At 42.8% G+C, this 26,467-nt stretch overlaps 1 protein-coding gene across 1 annotated transcript; it reads right to left on the bottom strand.

The window, feature by feature from the left end:
• On the bottom strand, positions 1 to 24,632 carry cgnl1 (cingulin-like 1). Its single transcript, XM_037448375.2, has 19 exons — positions 24,475 to 24,632; positions 20,404 to 22,090; positions 20,113 to 20,207; positions 18,567 to 18,672; positions 18,080 to 18,181; positions 17,559 to 17,695; positions 16,821 to 16,959; positions 16,093 to 16,305; positions 7,893 to 8,099; positions 7,658 to 7,762; positions 7,419 to 7,571; positions 6,977 to 7,147; positions 5,101 to 5,262; positions 4,879 to 4,968; positions 2,639 to 2,722; positions 2,289 to 2,413; positions 1,816 to 1,924; positions 1,532 to 1,695; positions 1 to 1,424 (listed from the first exon to the last, which is right to left on the bottom strand). The coding sequence occupies exons 2-19, from the start codon at positions 22,036 to 22,038 to the stop codon at positions 1,271 to 1,273; spliced, it is 3,951 nt and encodes a 1,316-aa protein (XP_037304272.2). The 5' UTR covers positions 22,039 to 22,090; positions 24,475 to 24,632; the 3' UTR covers positions 1 to 1,270.
• Positions 24,633 to 26,467: the final 1,835 nt, after the last annotated feature.

Below are 26,467 nucleotides of genomic sequence, written 5' to 3' on the forward strand. Positions count from 1 at the left end.
TGAGAGTAACTGGAAGTAACTTTATTTTAGTCTCAGCAGGATTTGTGAACATACAAATGTGTACAGAGAGGTAGTGGCAGTAACTTTTCTCAGTCCACCTCGTGTGGTCACACTCATGTTCAGCACAGAGCCGACAGAGTGCAAATCATCACAGAACAGCAAAACAATGAGTCAGTTTATCTCTTTTTTTAGAAAATCCCTTATTTAGTTCAAAGACAAATAGAGGTTTGCACATGTACACTTAATCATAAGGTTGTATGTGCAGGGACATAATTCAAACACACATATAGGAGTTTAAACAAGAAGTTAAGCCATGTTCAGCATCAACATCGCCCATTCAGAGACAAAGCAAGAGAAGTGTTTCCATGTTATTTAATATACGCGGTTTTGTTTAGTGCTGTAACTGCTAAACGTCTGATTCATGATCAATAATCAAAAGAAGACAAGTTAATCAAAGTATTGTCACATGATTGAACAAAGCAGCGTGTTGTAGTAGATATTAAAGCAATGCGGTGATTTTACTAATATTTGGAGTAATGTGTTTGATCAAATTTAAGGATGATGTTGATGATATTTTCATGATGTATCAAAATGTATATGAAAATGGATGTGTACAAAGTCCCTCATTTACTAAAGCCCTCACTGAGCCAGGAAATTGTGTTAAACAGTGAATAAATAAGAAAAGCATACAGGCACTCATCACTTCATATACTCAGATTTGATTTCAATTGATACAACAAAAGTAAATAGGTTTAATTTAACTGAATGATATAAAAATGAATGTTCATATACTGAAGGTAAATTCAACATATTTGACAGGCATGAAAGCTGAGGGTTAATAACCACATATTGTTCACAAAGGCAGTAATGGTTGCATTGCTTTACAGTGCATCAAAGAGTCCGTCAACTAATACAACGCTAATCATATGTAATCCATTTGTAACAAAGGAGAATGCACTCGGAATAAAACTTTAACACAAAACTTCATTTGAGAATGTAGAAAACACCAAATTAAACAGTATATACATTTAAAATCTACGGGATAATCAAAAACATCAAAGTTTTATGATTTCATCCGTTAAACTCAAAGCTGCTCAAATAATACTGAGTGAATCTATGGACGTGGAGACCGTATACATAATGAATCACACAGACGTTTGGGTGTAATATCTACAGTCATTCTCCAAAGAGAACCTGGCACTGAGCTCCAGCTGTTCGGGCCGTCAGCGATGCGTCACGAAGCGGTTTTATCCACCACCCTCGGCTTTGCTTACAGAGTGAAGGTTGACAAGATGTTGTCCTGACTTGACGAGCGTTTGTACCCCAGTGATGAGCTGAAGTAGGTTTCCCCGTCGGTGCTGATGTCATCGTCGTCGTCGTCGTCGCCCAGCGTGTTGAGCAGCGGCGCAGAGGTGCCCTTACGTCTGAGCAACACAAAACAATGTTAGAACTCGGGCACCAAAGTCGGAAAAGGTCGGAAAGTAGACATTTTCAGTCCGTTATGGATGACAAATGACTTTTATGCATTTACCGGATCTCGCTTCGCAGAGTTTTGAGTTGACTCTGGAGCTGCTCGTTGGCCTCCTGTTGCTCGTCCAGGTCTCTCTGCAGCTTCTTCTTGCTGTTCTCCAGTCGGTCGATCTCTTCTTCAGCTTCATCCATCTGCCTTTTTAAGGCCTTTAGGCGCAGATTCAACTTCAAGAAGATGCCACACGTTAAAAGGGTTCAACGCAGATCAACAAATACAGTATGTTAACTATGTGGCGTTAAATTGAATTCTGTAGTAAATTGAGTGAACAAGTTAGTGTTACGTACCTGATCCTTTTGGTCTTGTATTGAGTTGTGCTCTTCTTCACCTTGCATTATCATTTCTTTGACCTTCCTTTCTAGCCTGCGGTTCACCAGCTGCAGGTTGGCCCGCTCCCTGAAACATACACGCCGTGCATCATCATACTCAACATGTTGTGCAGCAAATCATAACTTCTTGCATTAAGCTTAGACCCAAAATGATTAAGTTTGTTTACCCAGAGTTTGATTTCTCTCGATAATACAATGATTTTACAGTCACAATTCAAATTGATCTTCATAGTTCAATTTAAATCGATATTATTGTTGTTGTTTTTCCTTTCGAAGCCTAAATCCATTTTTGTCCAAGTTTAACTCTAGAAGACACCTGGCTTGTATACTCAAATTAATGAACCTTTTTCCTTTACTTACAACTTTCTCTGTTCCATCATCTTGATCACAGCACACCACATTTTTATTCCCCATTGAGGCCTTCATCTCACCTTTCCTCTGCATCCAGCCTCGCCTCCAACTCCTGTATGTGCTCCTCCAGCTGCGATACCTGGCCCTCTTTGTTGGACTTGTGGGAGCCCTCTAAATGAGCCAATCTGCTCTTCAGCTCTTTGGTCTGGAGAGATTAGCAAGAGAGAAATAGTGATGCACACAACTGGGCAATTGTATGGCCAAAATTATAAATCCAGCAAAAATATGAAAATAAATGACAAATTTATGTGAGCATGAATATAATAATAATAAGGTGAAATACATGTGAATGAAATGGGTCGGTGCTTTGTTCTGAGTTTGTAGAGCAACATTATGTGTAGTTGTTTTCACCAGACAGGAGAGTGTGTACCTGTCTCTCCAGAGCCATCTTGTCACCTTCCAGGTCCTGTTTGCTAGCCCTCTCCTGCAGGAGTTCATTCCTCATCTGCTCCACCTGTCAAGCCGAGTCCAGACAATGTCATTGCTACGCTCGCAAACAGTCTGATGACAATTATTATCAGACACTGTGTCTCACACACAGAAACCAGTGCAGCGCCCAGTGAGTCAAAATGCTTAACAATAGAAGAGTTAATGCTCTTTTAGGGCTTTGAATCAGATAATTGGTGAGGTGGCTTTTCTTGTTTTGCAACATTCTGCTTTTGGTTGAAGTTTTAACGTTGAAGTGTAACATTACTTAGTAGACAAAGGGTTGTAGTAAAAAATAAAAATACTTTGAACTAGATATATACTGTATATCTATGTATCAAATCAAATAACCACATTATTTGATTTATTGATTGACATCACCCTCATGTGGAGAAAATATGAGTCTTCCACCTGTAGGCTGTGATCTTAGTTAACTATATCAATTTAGAGACCTTTAAAGCCCATAAAAAGTTGTGGATTTACATGTGGTTATGTATGTATTTTGTCAGCAATCCATATCCATATCCAATCTTCATGCTAGGCTAAGACAAGCTACTGCTGGCCTCATATTTAACAAACAGATAAGATACACAAGGAAATATTCTTGTCCTAATCTCAGCAAGAATGTGAACAAGTGCATTTCTCAAATGTCAAAGTATTCCATTCATACTAATCTGGATTCATCCATTCTCAGAAAACATAATCAACCCAGAGATCCCCGACTGCAGGAACATGACTGCTCAGTGATAGCCTGGTTCAAAAGAACAAAAGATGAAGAGAAATCGATACAGCGGTGATGGTTCTTTCGCTTCTCTTCTCTGTGAGCTTAGAAATTGGTGATATTTTATGCCAATTAGTGGTTGACAGTGGACTGCTCTGATGAACGATGGCCCCTATAACTGGTGCACCCAGCACAGTGCTTGAGGGAGCTGAATCAGCAGACTGGAACATACAGCGAAACTAATCTGCTTTGTGAAAGACGGCAGGAGAGGAGAGGGGAGATTACTCTCATTTAGACAGGAGAGGAGCACCTGGTGCCAGGAGAGACGCAGGTGTTCTTCCCGCTGCCTCTGCTGCAACCCCATCGCATCTCCACCCATGGCCATGCACCCCACCACCCCACTCCTTCTCCTCCACACGGACATTAAAGCACAAACACCAGCATTTACCCGCATACATATGTGTGTGTGTGTGTGTGTGTGCGCGCACTGACAAACACACACCACCACTGTTACTGAACCATATTCAGAGTGCACAAGGCTCAAGTGTTGCCTTGACAACCGACCTCAGCCTCACGCTGAACCAATGCCACTTCGTCACAATGGCACTTTTTTATTTCCTCGCCAGGATTTTCTTTAAAAAGGGAAATCTATTGACATTTAATACATTGTACTTAGGCAGACTAAGCTTCGCATAGAATTTAGTTCACACCTTTTGAGTCCATGTCAGTTCCAAACTGAGTGTAACCTGCAGCCAAACCATACAGGCATGTGTTTGCATCATAATGTCTCACATTTAATATTACTGAATATTACTGTTTTGCATAAAGCAGGATAACTGGAACATTTGCTTGCGAGGATATAAAAAATGACTTCAAGCACAAGACTTGGATTTGTTCTCCCGATGAAGTTACTGAGCGTAATGAACTCCACAACCTGAAAACTTGAGACATTTGGCAGCTCACATATTTTGGCTCGAGCAGCGCATTAAGTGGGGTCTTTTCTGTCTGATGCATGAAAATTGAATAGGCGCTCTTAGACCACACTGGCAGGCCGCCAACCTGAATGATTATACAAGATCATCTTACCGAAGAATAACCAGTCCGCTTTATCCAGACCATAAATGAACTGTAAACGTTTCAGTGAGGTTATTATATCTAAGGACATAAACAACTGAGATGGAGAAAATGCACCAAAGCAGTGATGTAAGCCGTCAACCTGCATTTGAATCATGTGAATTGACTCTTATTTATTATTAATAGGATTATGTTTGCTTCGTGGAGATCCCAGGTTTCGTTTTGTTCGGAGATTAGCGATTAGAGGTGGAAGAGAAAGCAACAGGAGATCTGGATATCATTAACAGATTGAGATGGGACAGAGACATGTCTGTGAAAGTGAAAGTGGACATGGATGGTAGCAGCAGGTCACCGTGACAGCGGAGCACTGATAGTGAGAACGAGCTTACCTGCTCTCTCCCTCGGTCTATCCTGTTCATCAGCTGGTCTCCACTCTGACGCTCCTCATCCAGGTCCAACTCCAGCTGAGCAATCCTGTCCTGCAGAGCGGAGCAGTTGCATCCGTACAGTCAGCGAGGGTTACTATGTAAATCTGTTTTTCTATTATTAATCATCATCGACTGAAGGTTTAAAGCTTTTTAGCGAGGGCTTTCTTTGACATCATTACGCACCTCTAAAAGTTTGACGTGTCGAAGTTTCTCGTCTTTGGCGTGGGCCTTTTTGGTGGCCTCCAGCTCCAGATCATGACACTTTTTCTCCAGAGTCGTCTCCCTGAGTACGGCCTCGTCTCGTTTCCTCTGACACTGCAGCAGGTCCTCCTCCCGGACTGACAACTAAGACAAAACGAATCAGAATACTTCACAATCAAATCACTGAAACGTGCCGTTTCACCACATATTGCAGTGCCTTGTATAAATACCTAAATAAATACCACATTTATCTTTTGAGAAGATTATATTTCATCATTGACAGTGAGTGAAACTGGTCTAGTGGGGGTACAGTCCAGGTCCCTGTCGTTATCATCTTGCTTCTTATCTTAGGTATTCCAAGTATCTTAAGCATCACCACTGTAGCTATGACCAACAATTTAGTAGCTGCTTATGAAAATCATTGTATAGTTCCCCTGAGTGACTAATGAATGCAGTGCAGCTAGTTTGCCTGTGTTTATTCAGCAGCTGTGCCCCCCACAGATGCAAAATTGCCCCCATTGCTCAATGCCAAGAAAAACCATCATCAGCCCATTTGTCTAACCCAGAAGAAATATTTGGCCATTAGTACAGAATTATTCTATATTTCTTCATGTAAATACGTACTCCGTAAACAATCTAAGCCATGCTGTTAAACGGAGCCTACAAAGACTTAATGGGATAATTGCGCATCATGGACCAGCACCTTAATAGCAAAATAAAGTTAAGAGATTAATCAATTCTCTTAGAAGACTATTACAGAAAAAGCATGAATGTGCCCTAGACTTGAAAGTCTTTCAAGTTCACTTGGGTGGACACAGCATTTGACAGCAGCTGGAAAAGTGGACTCACTAAGCTCAGTCCACAGCAATCTGTATCTCAGGAGAGGTGGTGGAGGATGTGAATCCTGCCAGCACAGCTTTCACAACAATGATATCACAACACTGACATCCTTCTCTTCCTGTGCACCAGCTGCATGCAGACAGAATAAAAAAGGATGCTGACCATGTATATGAATATATATATTCACACTTGCTGAAAACCCATTTCAGGGACATCCAGCTTACTAAAACAATGAAAAATAGGTTGAAAGTAATGACAGTTTCCATTGGATAGTTACTTTCAGAAAAGAAAATGCCTATACTCTTCTTTCTACTCTGCTATAAAGCATCTTGAGCTTAAGAGTGGGGCATAGCCTGCCAAAACCAAGCCAAAAATGAAAAAAGGTGCCATGGGGAGTTTTCATTAGAAATTGTTTACAGGGTTAGAGTTGCAGTACAATATGTAACAAATATGAGTGCATTTTCAGTGTTAAATATCCAAAGCATTTCCGCTTTCAAAGAACTATAAAGCCGTTTCTGTGTGGGCACCTATCTAGTAAGATAAATGTATAAAAAATACATTAAAACTAAATGCCAACATTCTTCAACAACATTCTTAAGTCCTCACAAGGACCAACTGATGAATGTTCATTTTCACTAATACGGTTTATTCTGGCCACAAATCAAAAGGATCATTAAGGATTTCTACAAATCCCCCTTTTAATTCTAACTGATCGTAAACATTAATTCAATGAAGAACTAACGTTTTCTACAGCTTTACTCAGCTCCATTGTTTCACTTTAATATCATGGCTTGGGTTTGAGAGGACAGCGGGGAGCAGAAATACTTAAGTGATGACATCAGGACAGGAGTATTAGTGCAGGGGATCAGACAAAAGATGTCTCATCGTGGAAGGGCTCAGATGGGCTGACTAACGGCGGCCTCGATTTGATCACTCTGACCGTGAACGCAGTGTCAGCATTCAAACCTCGGAGTGACTCAGAGCAGAAGGGCCCATTACGGTAACTGAGGCTGCCCACCTCTTCTTGCAGGGTTTTGGTGGTCAGTAGGCACTTTTCCAACTCCTGTCCTCGTTCCTTCAGAAGCCTCTGCAGATCAGTCAGCTCCTTACGGTTGTTCTCTTTATAAATATCGATCTGCTCCTGGAGCTCCAGAGTGGACGCCTGGGACGCCACCACAATGTCGTCCATCTGTAGGCACAGGAGAGCGCAAGGAGAGAGCAATGAGTCCACATCTCCAACCACAGTCCTCTCAACACTTCAATGATACAAGAAAAGAAAATGTTTTTATGGCATGCTTACTACTTCTCCCTGATGAGGACCATGAGTTCAAAACCGGTTGGCGTTTGAAACCAACCTGCCTGACTAAACTAAAAGATTTAATAGAGCCAAACCTTTTACCATAATGGGATAATGGCACCTCCACTAATGCGTGAATGTTCCTAGACACAAGCACACTCACTTCCCTCTGGAGTTTCTCCACTGTGCGGTCCAGCATCTCCCTCTCGTCCTCTACGTCGTTCTTCATGTGCTTGAACTGTTCCTTCTGACTCCTCTCTTCTTGTAACCTCTCCTCCAAGTACTTGTGCTCAGCACTCAGTTTAGAGAAGTTCCTCTGCAGAAGGACAGAGCATTTGAGTTGTCAAACCGTCCTCGTAAGATTTCTATGCATGCAGTGCAGCGCGGTGTTGATGAGCTCACCTGCACATCCTCCAACCGAATTGACAACGCTCGGTTGGCACGTGACAACTCCTCTTCTTGCTCCTTAATTTCAGCCAAAGATTCTTCCAATTGCTTTTTCTCTCTCTGTCAAGCAGAATGTGTGTCTTTTAGGACTCACAAATAGTGCCAAATGATGCTGTGCAGTGTGCACTAGAGCCACGATCAAACCAGCAGCCGTTCTGTCAACGACAAGTCGAACATCCGGGCCCCTTACCTGCAGTCGGCCGGCTCTGTCGCTCTGCCTGCTCTCCTGTAGCTTGGCCTCATCGATGATGCGGTTGAGTTTGGCCACCTCGTTTTCCAGCTCCTGCGCACGCCTTCGCAGCCGCTCGGCCTCCAGGTTCAGGCGTCCTGCCTGGCCCTCCACTGCGCCCTTGGCCGCCTCCACTTCAGCCCTCTCACGGACCGCTGCCGCGCTGCTCTGCAGATCGGAGACACGAGGCATCAGTACAAAGGAAGCGGGAGTCTGTGCCACTAAACAACGATGCGTGATGGAACATTTTAGACCCAAACGCTATTTGAAGCACTTTCTGAGTGAACCTTTTGTTGCTGTGGAGACAACAGAGTAAAAATGACGCTCTCACACTACGTAATAAAGCACGAATGAAGGCAACTGAGCCGTCATTAGCCTCTGTGGATTGAGGGCCACACAAAGGAGTCTCCTGTGTTTCTAGATTCAGTGCTTTTACACCCGACATACTCAATGAGATGGCTTTTTAGACAATTCTAGATGGCAGCGATCGAGTCAATGGGGACAGAGTCCTGTCAGCTCTCCCCGGGCCGTTTTCTTGTGAATTAAGACTTGTGTTTCTGGTTTTTGACATTTCGTGGGAGGAATGCTCTGCAGGAAAGAGCGGGAGTCAGACAAAGAACACTGACAACAATAACAACACTCAATCTGCGAGACTGATAACAGGTTTCAGTTTTGATGACACCCTTCCAGTGAAGGACAGTGTCAGTAAACAACCGACATCCAGCACTTGTTTTGGAACAGAGGTGGAATGTTCAGAAGCTAGTTTCTAATATCCTGTTAATCTCCAAACAGTGAGACACAACACAGCAATAGTTATGGTTTCACTTTATAACAGAGCTAGAAGATTACATTGAATAAATACACTATGAAATGTGTCATGGGGTCAATAAAGTTCAATGCAGTCTCAGGCGGGTTACTCTCTTTCACACATGGTGTTATTTTTCTGTTAAAGCACTAGTTTCTGTAACCAGGGCAGTGTAACAAGGCCGTTACTTATTTACAAATTCAGAATGAATTTCTTCTAAATTCCAAAGTCAAGTACTCTTCATCGCTTAATGCTCTTTGTGACTAAGTTGACAGGAGCTCAATGATCGTCTTCATCATGAGTGAATATTGACACATCCTGTACTAGAGTTGACAGGTACCTTCCTGCTTCACTGGTAGCAGGCCAGTAAGACCTGTTTCCCTGGTCTACATACAGCTGCCCTCATCGCTGCGTCGTAGAGTTGGTTGAAAGGAATGAGGAGCCATGAAAAGACTCAGCATTGCGAAATACAGAGATTTTGCCTCTCAAGATTAGCCAGACAAATGAGATTGTGTTGGAGAACTGAAGTGATAGCTTTGCAGTTTTCTGGACTGATGCATCTGCAGTTTGTGTCCAGACAATCAAGTCTATTTTGTTTTGTTGTTGGTTTCAGCAGTTTTGAAAATTCAAAGTGTGCAAATTAAATTGGGGCAGGGGGGGGGGGTTGTCGGGCTGAAGCTTTTTACTTTTCATTTCAATAACTAAAAGGGCACTGGCAAGTTTAACTAGAACGCTCAGGTTTTCTATTATAATAATGTATTGACAGTGTGTGTGTGTGTGTGTGTGTGTGTGTGTGTGTCGGTGCTCCATTTTAACCACATACTAAATATGTTGAGCCTTCACATCGCTCCACCTGTCCCACTTCCCACACTGGGTCACACCAGTTAAACAGACAAGGCCACCACGCCCAAAACAGACCTTGCTGCCTGGGAGAGGAAGCGGCCTGGGAGAACATTGAGTATTTTTTTCATTAGACCTTACTTTCTTGCTGGGATTTAAACAGACCTGCATCGTGATCAAATATTTATGATGCCAGAACATGACCTTCTCCAACTTTCCTAGCACATAAGTCACCTCAAATCATCATATGCCCGAGAACCTTCCATTATGCCTTATATTATATTGGCCACCAATATCTTACACAATCAACTTCTCATTAGGCTACACTAACTTGATTATTTTCTTATATACAACTACAAGTAAATCATTCTTTAAGGGTGTTAAAGCCTTTTCAAAGATTACCAAACAACCATTGAAGGTGTAGTGCCAAGACAACAATCGCTTTATCAGCTATTATGATTTGTTTAATTTGTTCATTTAACACAATTCTGTATCACCTCTTGCTAAACAAATGTAACAAAGAGACTACCAACACAAGCTTTAGCACAAAATCCAAAGAATATGAGGTAATATTATACCGCTATTCTTTTTTTCCTCCAACCCAAAGTTTGACTTGGTCTCCCTTGTGTACTCAATCTGTTTGCATAAAGTTGTACATTAACTAACTTTGTGCAGTCTTTGAAGCATGCCACAAATCTTCAGGTGAAATATGTGTTCCAAGTCGTGTGTTATGGGGAAATCTTGGCTCCCACAATATAAGCCTCCTGCATAACAAAAGAGCAGCTGGTACTGCAAAACTAAAATCTACAACCTGGCAGCGTACATTGTTTTCCTACACGAGTTCAGTCCATATTTCTACAAACGGTATTTTCTATAAATGTCAGTAGGATTAACCCGTTCATCAGATATCTAGGGAAGCCTATTGACCACCTATACTCCTGGACATAAACATGAATTGAAAGTAATCAAATGGAGAGTTCAAATGCAACTCTGAGAGACCCCTCCCTTATGAGCGAGTAAAAATGTAGCCTAAATATCAATCTGAGTTACATTTCCCACCAGGCAATCTGCTGACACGTCATCAGTTCTCCCCTCCCCATTCCTGCCGGTGCTCCGCTTGTGCTTTGTTTCTTTTCCTTTCTGAAGAGACCAACATATCGGAGGTATTTTTTTGTCCCATATAACTTTGATCACAGCATCATCTCGAAAAAGCACAAACTAAGCAAACATTTGTTCCCCAAAAACCAACATCATGGCAGTAAAATACATGGAACAAAGGAGAATAATGTACAATTTAAATTTGTAATTTAACCCTAAATTTAAATAACTCTAACCCTAATAGAATAGAAAATACAAAATAAAAAAATATAAAGTGCACAGGCAAAATGAAATATCCTACACAATGTATTTGAAAGTGTCCAAAATAACAGCATCCACTTTCTGTCCCTGTAGACGCCAATGAGCATTACATTTACCTTATAGAGATTTCATGCTATGAAGTTGGTAGGATTCATATTTTAAACAAGAGTGGAGTAATCACCAAATCACATCTTGTGTTCTAGTCGTCACGTAATTGAAATACTTGTTATTCAGAGAGGTTCAAACTTAGAATAAACTATAGACGCGTGGCAGGCTATAATGAGCCTTTTAACTCATAGACCAGCAGCACTGTAAGTGTTGTTGGCATGTATTATATGCTAATTGGCCTCTTAAGACATCTACTCTTTTGGTGGCTGGAGAGAAAATGACACCAATCCTGATTTTCCGTATCGCAAGTGTGAGTTTGACACCTGAAGTGATGTGGCCTAGTTGTGTCAAATAAAAATAAGTGTGTTGCTTTTGACGGAAGAGGCTTCAAACTCAAAGTTGATTTAATTAAATAATACTGTGTTCAAGGTCATTCAGAGTACAGGTCATACGGGCGTGGTATCAACCAATCTCAACTTAATCCCCGTATCAGGAGGAGAATTAGAAAAGAAAAAAACGTCTTTGGCGGTGTGGAATCTCATGAGTTCCTGTGCCAGCACAAAGTGTGTGTTACAAATGCAACAGCGTTCTTCATTGAAGAGGTCACCCGGACCTGAGGTTAACTGGAACAGAAGGTATGCCACCGACTGAAAGGAAGGACTGAAGCAGAAATTAAAATGTGACAGCTGAGAAGCATTGGAATGACTTTGGTCAAAGGAGGTCGTAATCAAATCTTAAACAAATTTAAACAGAAAGCAGCTTTTAAAATCTCTATGCAAAGCCAAGGTTGCAGAGGTGTTTGGATATAAAATGCAATTATTAAAACTAGTGAGATTGTTAGCAAACAGAGTGACTTTTTGACATTAGATGTAAAGAAACAATATGACTTCCACACATTAAATAATCAACTGTACTATTTTTCTTAGTTTATCTTTCTAGCACAGTCACTGACGTCTTTTACTCCGAATAATCAAGGGTCCCTTACTGTAGCCATTGCAGAATCAAATCCAAAATAAACCATTTATTTCTCAAAAACTTGAGTATAAATGCCTTTTATTCATGCCAAATATCCAGTGTACATGTGAAGCTCAAATGTAAAAGTGGATCATGAAATGTAACAGGAAACATTTGGGGTGGAGTACTCCATCAGATGTAGCAACACACAACTAATTACATTCATTTAAGACTATTCATTTAAATGATAAATGTTATTGAAGTGAGTGTGACTCAAGACTTTGACTTTCAGGCTCCACACTGCCAATTAAATCCTGCACCAACCTCTTGGCTAATACCAGAAAGGCTTAGTCTCAGCAGAAAGACAAACAGGGGGGGGGGAGCAAAGGGGGGAGATTCTGTTCCAATTCTCCAGGCCCACGGCCAAAAAAGATTTTTGAATAAACTTGTAAGCAAGAGAAGAACGTCAAACATCCACATCCCCCACAACTCTAACAACTCAAACATGGGAGATCCCGGCCCACGTTACACAGTGAAATCCAAATTTATGCTCTGAAAGGGTCAGCTGACATAGCTACAAATATACCGTCAAAATATAATCTAAACTGCCAAGACACTACCAGATCCATTATTGCATTGTCATGTGGATTTCAATGAGGCAGAACATTTGATATTAATATATATATATATATATATATATATATATATATATATATATATATATATATATATATATATAATGAATTGCATTTCAGTAGTCTAGAAAAGACTTGCTTGATGAATATTAACTCTCAAGTTCTAGCCACTAGTCTCAAGTGTTATTGCACATCAATATGAGTGATGTGTATTTAACTTGACACCTGCAAGTTGTTTTTGCAGATCAGGCTTCCTGCACATCAGCTTTCACAGGCAGCGAGGTAGAGGAACAAGAAACACTAAAATACTGCAATTGCCTGGATCCACACTGGCGTGACCCTCATATGGGCGTGCAGCAACGTTTTCTGACTTCAGCGATTTGAAGCCCAACAAGGATAAATGGCTATTTCCCTGCAAGTTCAGGATCACCATCATCATTTTCTTCCTCACAGAGTGCACTGCATCTCCTTCCAGCTCCTAGAGGTACGCTTGGAAATGTAGTGCTATCATCAAACACACAGACTCATGCGGGAGTCTTTACTTTCAAAACAAGCCTGCAGGGGAACTCTTCTGAGGGCCACGCAAGTTTGATGATCCGACAGTGAGACTTCAGTTAGCGGAGATTACTCGGAAGGCGGGCGAGAATGGCACAGGCCACGGAACGAACTGCGCTGAGGTGAGCGGAGATCACTGCAGTGTCTTGTGTGGAAACCGTGGAGTTAGGAAATGAAGAAATGCAGCACTCGGGATTGAGGTTAAAGATGAGCGCGTGATAGCAGCGCCGCCGTGTTACACGCTGCGGCTCGGGCCTGTAGGTGAAACTTAACAAGAGCTGGAAGTGGTGTGATAAGCGCAGGGCTCTGTCTTTACAGCTAGGAAGGGAAGAGTACAGCTGAAACCCATTAAAGCCTCTAACGCTGAGAATCCGGAGCACTGCTGGGATGGAGATGCAACAGCAGCACCCCGAAGAGGCATAAATGAAAAGGGCCGAGCCTCTCCCGCAGGCCAAAGCGGAGTCGAGTGAAGAAGGAGGTCTGCAGGGAGCACGTTCTCCACTTTCGACCCTGACATTCCTGGAAACAGACTTCTCTCTACTCACCACACCTCATCTTTCCACATGTTTTGCATACCAGCACATGCATGGGATCATATCCATTTCTAAATGTGTGGATGTCTTTTGCTCTGGAGGATCAACAACTAAGTAAGTAATACTGAAAATATGCAAACTCCTATCTCCTTAAGAAAGGTATGACCAAGATGTTTCAACCATGATACAATTCCAGATTTATGCCCATTGTAAACTCATTGCAGCTTTCAATTTAGACACAAAACAGGCCCCCTGCTCCTTTCAGGGGGTCAGCCACGCATCCCTTTTTCTACAGCACACTGACCCACTTATTCAGTATGTCCCAACCCCCGCTTCTATTATTGTGTGAAACAAACTCATCATTCATCATCCACTGAGGTCCACTATTACCCCCACTCTTTAAGGGCTCAGAAAGAAGAGGGGACACGACGCAACTCAGGAACAGCCGCTCATTAGATTAGGGATGGCTTGCCACTGCAATTAACCAGTAGACAGAGCAACTCAGTGCTCCAGTTTCCAACATTCTTCTTCGCATGGGCTGCTCTGGTCAACCCAAGCGTTAGGGGAGGGGTTGGTTTGAGATGGGCCACAACAATAAAAGATGCACAGTTCACTCTGGCTGGGTTTTCTGCTCTGTCTGTCACCCTCATACAAAGTAGAAGTGCACATGATATAATAATACCTGGCCTTCTGAGAACCTTTAGAGCAGACTACTAGTCACATGCTGCGACCATTTGAGATGACTATTCTTCCGATATGTGCATATCACGCTGTATTTTCACTACAGAATATACAGAAAACCTATGAAGTCTAGAATAAATATTTAGGCAGTATTTATAACCCACATAGTTTCAATAAGAACATTTAGTAGATGACTACAAAAATACTTAATTTCAGTTTAATGTCTTTTATACGCCGACTTGTTTAATCTTATCCTCTGCTGTGACATTACCCCAATCAGCATATATAAATAAAAGTGTCCCTGTATAGCTGAATTTGAGTTTACGTTCTGCATAATTGAGATTGAGAGTTTTCTAATCTCTAAATGCCTCGGCTTAACCTGAGAACAGAACATTAATTCAAGGACAAAAATGATTGAGACAACTCTTTCATATCTTTAAAGTGAAACAAACAATGACTTCATCTTTCCCAGTGTTTACAAAGCAGCACCGAGGGTAAACCCCTGATGACATGCCCCCTCGGGGGGGAGCAGTACTTCTGTTTCAACAAAGGGAAATGTTCTCATAAACTGTTGCTGCAGAGCGCTGCTGTGGACCCCCACCAGGCCTGCAGGAAGCCGGGAACAGGCACAACTTCCACTCTTTGAGACAAACAGGACACACGTGAGTCACACAGCGGCCCACTGAAAACAATGCGTCTTCGGCCTTTTTAGTGTGCGGACTCCTGCCATGCACTGCCGCTCAGCTTATCTCTCAGCTCTCCTCCCCCCGTTTTAGGAACAACAACAAAGTTACGAAGGCGTTTTACTCTTTCTAAATAAAATGCACCTCTGTCATTGATTCGCCAATGACTGGCTGGTATAGGGAGGTCTGAGTTAGGCATAACAGGGCCGTTCAAATTGTGACTTGCTACTAGGCTACAATAGTGACCTCGCCAGCAAGGCCACTCTTCAGATTGATCTACAGATAATGACCTCTAAAAGATATTATTAACATCCTTCTTCCAGTAAAATGTTCCTCCCTAAAAAGAACAAGCTGACATAAGACAACACATCCACGCAAGAGCTACACAGTGTTTCATTCTTTCACTTTGCTCTGTTGATGCAACTTTGGAAACTCTACTTTGGTGTTACTGAATTCATTTGTCAGAAACTATTATTCACCAAAGGAGTGTTATGCTGAGTTTTTTTTTTTTTGAATGCTAATATTAAAAGATTTTGATAAAAAAATGTTATGTATTTAAAAAAATGTAATGACATCTCTCATGTCACTTAAGTCTTGAATTCAATATTTCTTAAACCGCAATAGAGTCAATGAAACAAGGCCCATTTGCCTCCATTGCCTCAGATTTTTGCAAATCCATTCCACAGGAATACAGTGGTATTGATTTTCAGTGCAATGCTTATTCTGGAAAAAGTATATTCTGCCAGTTATATAACCAGTGTTTCTGTATTTTGACACGTAGAGACACACATGAGGCCCAACCTCTGATGAAGAACATTTGGCATAACTCGCAATGCAAAACACAGAGAAGTTACAGCTCCCCCGATGTGCTGCTTATCTCCTCTGTGACAGGGTGTGTTTCTGGAGTGGGGGTGGGCGACAGCAAAGGAAATGAGGAGAAGGGAACACAAGGAGTCAAGCTGGAGGAGGTGGCAGGGAGGGAGGACAAACAAACGGGTGGCTGATTACCTGCTTGGCCTCCACCAAAGATGTCTGCAGCCTGCTTATTTCCTTCTCATACTGATCCTTCATCTTGTCCACCTCCTGATCATGGGCGGCCACTTCCTCCTTCAAGGCTCCTTTCAGAGCTGTGAGCTCCCTCTCTCTTCTCCTCAGCACCTCTTCTTGCTCTTCCTTGGCTAAAAGAACTTCCTGCATCTCCACTTTTAGTTGTATCATGTCCTGTCCCAAAGGAAGACAGCTGATGTAAACATTTCATCACTTCAAAATGTGCAGACTCAGACCGCAGTTGACCGTGACCGCTAAGTTTGCTCATGGCAGAACTGAAGACAATACTGAATATGAGTCTTTTAGTAATACTGATAAACAATAAATGAGATTTGAGTGTGTATTGTTCCAGAAAGAAGTCTCTTACACAAGGCCGTCCCCACACAGTTGTTGTAGGAATGAAATAACTTCTGCATTTGGTGTTATTTCAGTGTTGTAAATGATATCAACATTGTAATAAGTAGAGCTTGGTGCTAATCAGTAAGTCCCTTCCAGACAGGCTGGTCCCTGCTCTGGTTGCAGTTAAGCTTAAACTTTTAAGCACTGTGTGAAATAGCACCTTCACTTACTTCAAAGCTGAATTCAATGTTGTTTTTTGTAAACTATCTTTCTTTTTGTTGCAGCTTAGAGCCAAGAACCAACCCCAAAACTCAACAATTCCTTGGACAGAACAATGAACAGTGCATTACCACCATGACGAGGTCTCTCTCTTCATCTGCGGCTGACTTCTTGGCGAGGTCGAGCTCATCATGCATCTCGGACAGCTGGTCCTGCAGGTCTCTGATTTCTGTCTGGTGTTGCTCCCTCTCCATCTTCACCTGGAACAGCCTGATAAGCCACTTGACAAGTCACACCACGGTACAGGCCCTCGACTAACTGTGTATGTGCATGCACTTACACACCCACACACCTGCAACTTAATTCGCACATAGAAATGACAGCACCTGTGCGGGGTCTAAATGTGAGGCCTACAGAGCAGACACCCGACTGACGGCAAAGCAATAATGTGTCAACTGCCTCCACGCAATGACGCAGCGGAGGAGGGGTTATGTGACGTGAGAATCCTTCTCAGTCACCGTAGTGTAGACTGAAGCATATTCCTGCTGTGAAATTAAACTAAGTCATGTATTGCATTAGGTCGTTCATCCTGAGACAAAAGCTGAAGCTCCATATGAAAACCAACTAAGACAAAACTTCAACGGAAATTTGGATGAGCAAAGGATCCTCACCAGCTTACCCCTGCAAACACTGCTAGCTGTGCAACCAAGATGGAGATACCGGTGAAGGGAAACCTACTAAACCACCCAATTCTAGCCCAGATTCCCAGGAGTCACAAATACTGGCACATATTAAAGCTACTCCAGCCGATTGATCCCCACTGATCATTAGTGACCTCACATTCTCCAGCATAGCCACTTTGCACTTACTCTTCCACTGTAGCCTGCAGCTCGACCTCTGCTTTGGCCAGCTCCTCCTTCAGGCGCCTGCACTCCTCCATGCTCCGCTCCAGCTCCTGCTGCAGCTTCTTCAGACCTGCAACGGTCTTCTTGTCAGCCTCATTCTTCTGTTAGTGAAACACACAAATATTGCGGTTAAAAAGAATGTCAGTTCCCGTCCACACATCCAGTCGTTAACATCCACTGCAACAAGTTTTTGCCCTTTGGATTGAGTTGATTTGTATCTGTTCCATAAAAACCTAAAGTCATGGTTATTTTGTATGTTTGCGTGAATCAGTGTGAATTTGTCCACATTTACTCATTTGCAACTACTAATCAAAATGCTGAAGAGACTGTTAGGAAATGTGCCTCTGTGTTTACCATAGCCAATTCTAAATCTACTCCCAAAATGCTTACTAGGATCTTAGGAATTAGGAATTAGGAACAAACAATAAGTTTAGTTGTAAACCGATCTCCAACAGCAAATGGCTGGTGTTGGAGCAGCTGGTTACCGTAGTTTGGTCCTCAAGTTTTCTCTTCAGTTCGGCCATTTCGTTCCCCAGTTCCTCATTTTGCTCCTGCAGAGCTTTGGTCAGTGCACCAAAGTCCAGAGACTGACAGAATGAGACGGACGCATTAGGGTGGCTTGATTCTTATTGATCCATTATGAATACAATTGCAATATGTACACAACCCTTGAAAGGTCAAGTAAAATATCTTGGAGAATGCAGATTTCAGCAAGATTCCTTCAGGATATACTTGTATAAAATGTATATTAACAAAATGAATTGCATTTTTCAAGCTATCAACCAGTTCAGCTTCTCTTCTGGTAGCTGAACTCCATTTCTCACAGATTAACTGGTAGATAGCTATATTATGTTGTTAATACCTGACTTTTATAACACCAGGTTTATGATTTGATGCACAAATTGCAGAGGAGAAGTGGAATGTTTTAAGGGTTGGTGGTGCAGAAATGAACGGGATAAAACAACGTCTCACCTTGTTGTCACCTTGTGCGCCCGCAGTGGCCCGAGACTTCAACGTTTGTATCTTCTCAAAGACGAGGTTGACCTTCCTCTTTGTCGTTTCATCATTATCAGTGCTCCTGCAAATACACACACACACACACACACACACACACAGGTCAGTAATAGTATAAAAACAGCTTCTCTGTGTTTGGAGGATCAAGAATTAATAGCAAACTGTTCTGGGAACAGAAGGAAAGGGTCAGGTAGAATCAAGCTGCTTTGATGTGTCCCCTCACAGTGCAAATAGCTCCATTACACCAGTCTCATAAACTGTGACGCAAGGGAGCAGAAGAATGAAACGTAAGCACGTTTAAATGCAATTGTTGCATAGTCTCCTTTCATTACCCGGTAAATTAGTTAAGAAACATGGATTCACAACACTTGGTCATAAAACCAGCCGCACCCACCCATTTTCCTCCGTGGGCCCATTCTCTCCCAAGTTTAAAGTCTGCAAACGTTATATTTGAAAGATAAAAGACAGTATTGTTTCACTCAGTCAAAACCTTTCTAAACCTAAAAAACAACATTTCCGAGGCTAAGAAAAGCAGCTTTGGCTTTGGCATTAAACACCAAGCATTTCTGAGTTTGGAAGATGGGAGAATTTTCTCAACTCAAACAGAATAATAACTCATCCAGTTAAAGTGAAAACTTTACTCGCAGCACTTTCACATGACAGAAATAATTCCTTATTTCAATAAATTACATGACTGACAGAGACAACCCCCCCCAACGCATTTTCCTCCTCACGCAGATGATTTTGATTAAACCTTTATAACCCCTGTTGGTGAATGTTTATCTTCTTAGGCCTTGGGAATGTAGCTCAGTTTCAGACACACTTCCATCCATGTTTCCTTTCCTTTGTCCTGTGACTCCTGACCTGTGCCCCGACACACCCAAGCAGTTTCCTGCTCTCTTTCTACATTATCACAAGTCTGTAGCACATGCAAGAACTGGAAAAATGTGCTAACTCCTTTTTAACTGTGAAAGCAACTGCAGTTGACTACAGTTGCTTTGGGATTGTAGTTTCACTTTTAGACTTGACAGTGACTTCTAATAAGATTTAAAGAATGCATAAACTCATGTTCACGTTTGGCTGCTTTAAAACCTGAACTGCGTTCAACCTTTTAAAACAACATGCCTTTCCTGAACATCTAGCGAGTGTCTGATTACACATTCAACCAGAATGTTTTCACACTGCAGCAGAGGGAAAGCAGAGGGAGAAAGTGGGATTTTGTGAAAAAACAAACTCCAGAAAGCTGGATCTCTCCCGGCCTGCATGGGAGGGTAAGATGAGCACATTCCTTAACTTTTATCACAAACAGACGACTCTAATAAAATAATTTAAAAAAACGAACACAGAACAGATTCTTACTTCATGCAGAATTACCATATGGTGCAACATGATACATTTGTGTTTTAGAGTAAACAATATGCTCAGTTCATGGTTAAACAGCTATGGAATTCTAACTGGAAAGTGTATTGATTAGAAGAAAGAACAGAAATTCAAGATGACTCACCCATCCTTCAGGTAATTGAAGAGAATTTGTTTTGCTGTCTCTTCATGTGTTTGTTGTGAAAGCTCCTGTTGACCTTTCAAAAGATCAGGAGTTGCCTGGCAATGACAGAAAAAGAGATCTTAACAAAGTAAGAGAAATCTTAAGTAAAGTAAAAAAAGGATTTCTTTTATCAAAGATCTCGTTGGAGAATATTATTATACTTCAAACAAAGGCACGTGTTAAAACCCGCCAAAATATACATTCAAAAAGTGAGCTCCAATCCTAAAAGCCTCAGCGTAAATTGCTTTTTACCTGAGCATCTGCCTCCTTCGTGGGTTTGGTGTTGGCGGTGGAAGAAGGACTGGATGACAACGATGGCCGTGACGTTGCCGAAACCTTTCCAGCTGAGGAGCCAGCATCCTGACTTTTGTTGCTTTTGAATGGTAGCGAAGGAGTGAGAGTTTGAGGCTTGTTGCAACCCTCTGCAGCGCCTACATCGTTAGAGGCGGTGCTCTGAGGGGAGCCAGGCGCGCTGGCGACCAGCGATGGAGCCCTTGGGCCGCCCCGACCGTCTACAGCCGTTAGGCCGCCGGCTTTCTGCAGCCGCAGCTGTGAGGGCCGCAGGACGTGCTCCGTGGACGTGCCTCGCTGCCGGCTAAACCCGTCCACGTGGCTGGGGCCGTCTCGTAGGCCGAAGGCACTGTCCACGCTGCGCGAGCGCTTCCTGTCGTCGGGATTGATCCTGTTCCTGCGGCCGGCCCTGCCCCTGCGCTGGCAGCTGCCGTCTTTGCCGTCAAACTTCTCAATGAGTTCATCGACCCCGGGAATGGAGCCTGTGTCAATGTCTCTGCCTGAACCTGGGAGGAAAGGGATATAGCGGCGGTTCTCGTGGCGATTGATCGTGTCGGCGTACAGGGCGTCCATCTGCTCGTCCCCGGGAGCCTTTGAGGTGGAGGAGCAGGAGGAGTGGCGGGAACGGGAGGAGGGCTGAAGAACTGGATCGCTGGAGTCGGTCCTGCGTAGAGGAAGGACATCGGGCTCACGCCGAGTGCGCTCAAGGCTGGAGTTGGTGCCGGTCGTCAAAGTGGGGAATCTGGGTGAGGTCTTGGTCTGCTCACTTGTCGGACGCGGCGCTTTGACGGGCTGTGGCTCGGCTTGAGGCCCCGGATGCTGCTGCGTTTTGGAGCCTGTCTTGGACTGCGGTGGATTTAAGTTGGTAAGATGAGGTTTGGACTGGGGCTGGGCCACTTGTGAATGAGGCCTTGCCGGTGACGGAGCCAGCTGGGCTGGAGGCAAAGCCGGGGGCTGTGACTTTGGCTTAGGAAGGGCTGTCTCATTCAGACTCTTGGACGGAAGATACCTTTTTTCTTGATGCGCAGGAGCGTTGCTCCTCTCCAGGCTTGATGCCGTGGCGCTGGGCCGCGCAACGCCACCAGGTCTGGAGGAGGAACTCTGGTGTTTGTTCCCTGCTTCAGCCAGAGGAAGAGGCCTCGAAGGCAGGCTGTGGCGACCATCAAGGTTTAGGGAGTTATTCTCTGGATCATACGGCTGCAGTATCTCAGGGTGCTTCTGAAAGTTCAGGAGGGAGGACGTTTTCTTTCCTAGTGAATCTGCGGTGCCATTTTGAGTCATTTTCTGACCCCTGAACTCCATGAAGGGGCTGTTGGATCCAGCCTCCTTTCCTCCACTGAAATCATACTCTTGATAGTTCTCAATAAAGGAGCCCTCGGTGTCAACGTGCCCATTACCGTTCGGGTCCATTAAGGATTGCGGAGCCCTGTCCTGGTTGTTGAGAACAACATATGGGTGTCCATCGATACCCTGGACTCGGATGCTGAGACCGTATGTACCAGCTCCATTGCTGTGTGGCCTGGAGGGGCGGGACAGGGGAGCGTGGCCCCGCTGCGGTCCACTGTTAGGAATGCCAGAGACTCTGTACGACTCCATCAGGAATGCAGAAGGAAAAGGAATCCCACTCTGTGGATCAGGAGGTCCACCTCTGCAAGCACAGATTCAGACAGATTTATTTGTCAGACGCTGCATAATTCAGCGAAATCAACAAATGTTTCCCAGGTTTCCCTCTCAGCTACCAATGAAACATTAAAGCCTCGCTCATTAATTATGTTGTCCGCTGTCAATTGTTTTCTTGTTTTGCATGGGCCTTAATGTTCCGGTTCCCTCCACTGACATCTCGTGTGCTCAGACCAAATGAAGATGGAAACAATAAGGTCATTGTGTTTGTCTGTAACATCTCAGTCAGAACCCAAATTATGTCTAGAAATATGAATATACATCAACAACATTCTTTGCAAAACCACCATGTACTGTTTATATCTCTGCACAACTTTGACGGTGTTAAACCTAGAATTAATGTTCAGTGTAATTGATACTGGTAAATTACATTGTAATTGCAGCCCCCCCTCATGGATGTGCCACAAAATCCTATTCGGTTCCATTTTATCACATTTGTAATAAATGCGAGGTTCTGTAGGTTTGAGTTATTTGTGGCAAGACTGTGAGAACACAGCCGGCAATGAATGTGAAACTGTGTACAAACATTAAAGTAAGCTACCGAATGTTTTTAGACAGATTTATGTATGAAAGCCAGTGAAGACAAGCCATCAGCAGTAAACATGTGTTTCATTTGACAATGGGCTTTGAACAGGTTCCTGTTTGCCTTGCTGATAGGGTCCCATTCTAATGGATGTTACAATACAAAGACGTGCTGAGATGGGACTGGAAGAAGGACACTGATAAGGCAACAAAGCCTCAAGCAGGATATATCACATTAGCATGAAATAGGTAAAAGGCAGACAATACTGAGCCCTACTGAGCATATTTAGTTAAAACATAGCACCACATAAGGTTTGAAGATATTGCGATACCTACAGGGAGAACATGGACATGTGTTAACTGACACAGGCCACACCGCTTGTGTTGGGTTTCATTAGGTCTTTGTGGGAAAAGTAGAAAGCACAGAATCAATGAGCAGGATAGCTTAAGTCAATAATACATTGATTATAATATTATATTGATTATATTTACATTAGTCAGGTATTCAACCGGCCCATTTAGGCAGAAATAGTTCTACACACCGTTTTTGGATTAATTTTCCCCAGAATGTACTATATTGGGATACACTTTTAACACAAGCATGTATCCTGATTAGCCATGGTGGTAAGCGTCTTGTAACTTATGAAATACATAGAACTCACAGCATGATATAGAACCTCTGCAGTTTTACCCCACAGGGTTGCAGGTGAATAAAGTGAATTAACCTATTTGTATGAGCAGAATCTTGGGTTTGAGTTAGGTGGCCTGCATCTGCCAAAAATTAAAGAGGCCACTCCTCATAGCAGCACATGAGCATCATTCACATCAGCTTGATGTTGACAAGTCAATCAGGAATGCTTATTGTCACATCTTGAAGTAGAATTAGTTTCTACCCTTCAGTGTGTTTAGGAAGGAAGAAAGAGGCGAAGGTAAAGTGTCATGTGCAAAAAGCAGGGCTGTCAAGAACGGATTAAAGCAAACTATGACACACAATAGGTTCTTTCATCTTTAGTGTCACATATACAGTCCAACGAGTGTGCTTCCTCTTCCTCCCATTGCATTAGTCATTGCAAAAGGAGGAATCCTTCACTGAGCTGTAGTTCACAGAATCAGTGCTGCCTTCACTGACCCCTGTGCTGGTGAGCACTGAGGTCAGCATGGAGCACAGGCTGGATGCCAAGGCCCTTGCTTTGATCTGTGCAGAGGGGGAGACTCTGCAAAGTTTTAAACAAAGCACATTTTTATCTCCTCGTGTGAACTGATTAGTTTTCTGTGTCACAGAGTCTTTGCAGCTGCAGTGGCTCACGTGACAACACGCAGAAAACGCTTCAGTTAACCAGCCGCTGACCTTGCGTGAGTGAATGTAGAAGGTGAACCAGACCACTAAACACAGCCAGGATTTACACTGTGGGAAACTATAATTTAGTTACGTAACACGGACCGGAGTTAATCTGAAGCGTCAGGTAGACGCGACGTGAGCGCACAGGATCAGCTGTAAAAAAAATACAGTAAATAAATAAAACGACAACAAAGGTGTTAACTACAGAGATTGGTTTGAAGTGTTTACACCGGTAACGTTTGCGGACTGAGGAGAAGAAACCGTGTCGGTTTGACGCAGTTTCAGGACTCTTTTCATCGCAACAGGTGGCAGGAATCACCCACCGGACAGCGACTCAATGACCTCTTTCTCTTCCCGTGAAGTCGGTACAGTGAGCCGAGCTTATGAACTGCTGAAAGATCCGCTTTTCATCTTTGTTTTGAGTTCAGCGGCTCTCGCAGCAGACCTTTATCATATCACAGTGAATATTATCAGCCTCCGCAATTACTCACCGGCGTCGTTCTCCCCCCGGTCAGCGATCGCAGGTCATACGAGCGCTTGTTTCTAATGATTTATAAAAGAGGAAAGGTTGTGCAAAGATGCCCACACGGCCCCTGCGTGCTAACTTATTTAGTTGTGTCTGGCTTTCAGGGGAGAAGACTGTTTCAGCAGGACGTCCGACCCTCCGGGCCGCTCCGCCTCCTGAAACAAGCGCACAACCCGCCCCCCCCTGCCTGAACTGAAAGACAGTCTGCTGGTCCAGGAACAGATTTACAAAGCGAGGACAGGCCTGGCATTATTTATGTCCTTTTATTCGCTCATTATTAAACATTTTTAAATGAATAAAGTAAAACTTAAGGCTGACAGACCGATAAATAAATTAGTAGCTTTATTTGCATGTATTTCGAAGTAGTTGTAGCACAACATAATAAAAACAAATACAAAAAACATATATCGGATTGAGACTAAATGAAGGAGTTACATTCTATGGATACAAATCTATGGAGAAATACCAATAATCCATGAGAACATATTTGCTAGGCTCAAACTCAAAGTCAGTTTATTAATTACACTCTACATAAATGCAATTTGCACCTTCATGTCTTTAAATACCGAGAGCGTCACCTAGTGGATGGACAGCTGCGTTAGTAAGAAGCTGTGGTAATGTGGGTGGTGCATGCATGTTAACGCACACACAGAGGGAAGTAAATGTACCACTGGATATAGGTGAGGACGGCGGGAGTCCAGGAATACAACATAAGGCAAGAGGCATAGGTAATGCTGAGTGGGTTAACGAAAACACGAAATGTTCGGGATTTACTTGAGAATGGCTTTTCTTTTTTAAACAAGATATGTATGTGTGTACTTTAGGAGAAATTGCAAGACTAATCAATCTATACGTAGCAGTGATGAATAGTGTCTTGTATGGGTTTAAGCATGGTAGTAGCAGGAGGAGGATTCACAGTCAGCTGCACTGAGAGAAAACAATAACAAAAATATCAAATTAGTTTTACAAGCATCTTAAATGGAAACCATATATTTTTTAACTGTTTCATGAAATATAGCATTAAAACAACTCGATTGCTAATAATAACCCAATTTCTTTATATTAGTATTTAATTTATACATCTCACGCTTAGACTGAGTTACCAGAAATGAATCTACACCTATAGGATGTTGTACAACCCCACAGTCCTGCAATACTGTTGACAATGTGTCAGAAAGAGATTCATTTTACTTTGAATACTGTATTTTGGGGTGTTGAATCTAATTGCATGATATAAGGTATTTCTAGTATTTCTGCTCTTTAATGTATTAATATGAGGCGTAATCTCTCCTCGCGTCCTTGTGATCATTCAATCAAAACAACTAAAACAGCAAATGCAGCATGCTTGCTGAGATTAGCAGAGAGGCGCATGATCTTACTGTTGTGAGCAGGAGGAGCAGCATGCTCCTTGGTCGAGCTTCAAGGACGTGAGCCAACGACTCTGTCAGCGGGCCAACAGTCATGACAGGAAGTCAGCCTTCAGACATTCTGGTCCCACTTTTACAGAAAAAATGCACACCCTCCACCAACAGCCCAGAAAACCCCACCCACGTTCTGTTTCTTCGTGCACGGAAAATTTTAGAAAAGACATGCACGATTTATGTGGCAGTCGGCAGAGAGTCAATTCTGTAAGCAAATGAGCTGGAATCAGACCTATCCGGATGTAATGAGAGCTCTCATGCTCACAAGTGCATGCAAGGATAATTCTGTGCAGATGTGACGGAGGTTGAATATCTACAGCAACACTCCTCCAGATTCAGAGCAGCAACAGCACAACACTTTTTGGAATAATGAATTTCAATTGTAGTAGTAGATTCAGAAATGCAGTACACTGAAAGCTTCTTCCACCATAAACATACATGGGGCATTACCATTTGTTGTGTTCAACAACCTTGAAATGAGCAATCTGTAAAATAAACTTTAACAAACAATATGCTCCAAATAAGGATTTGATTTCC

This window comes from Pungitius pungitius, chromosome 4, assembly GCF_949316345.1.
Source record: "Pungitius pungitius chromosome 4, fPunPun2.1, whole genome shotgun sequence".
NCBI lineage: Eukaryota > Metazoa > Chordata > Actinopteri > Perciformes > Gasterosteidae > Pungitius > Pungitius pungitius.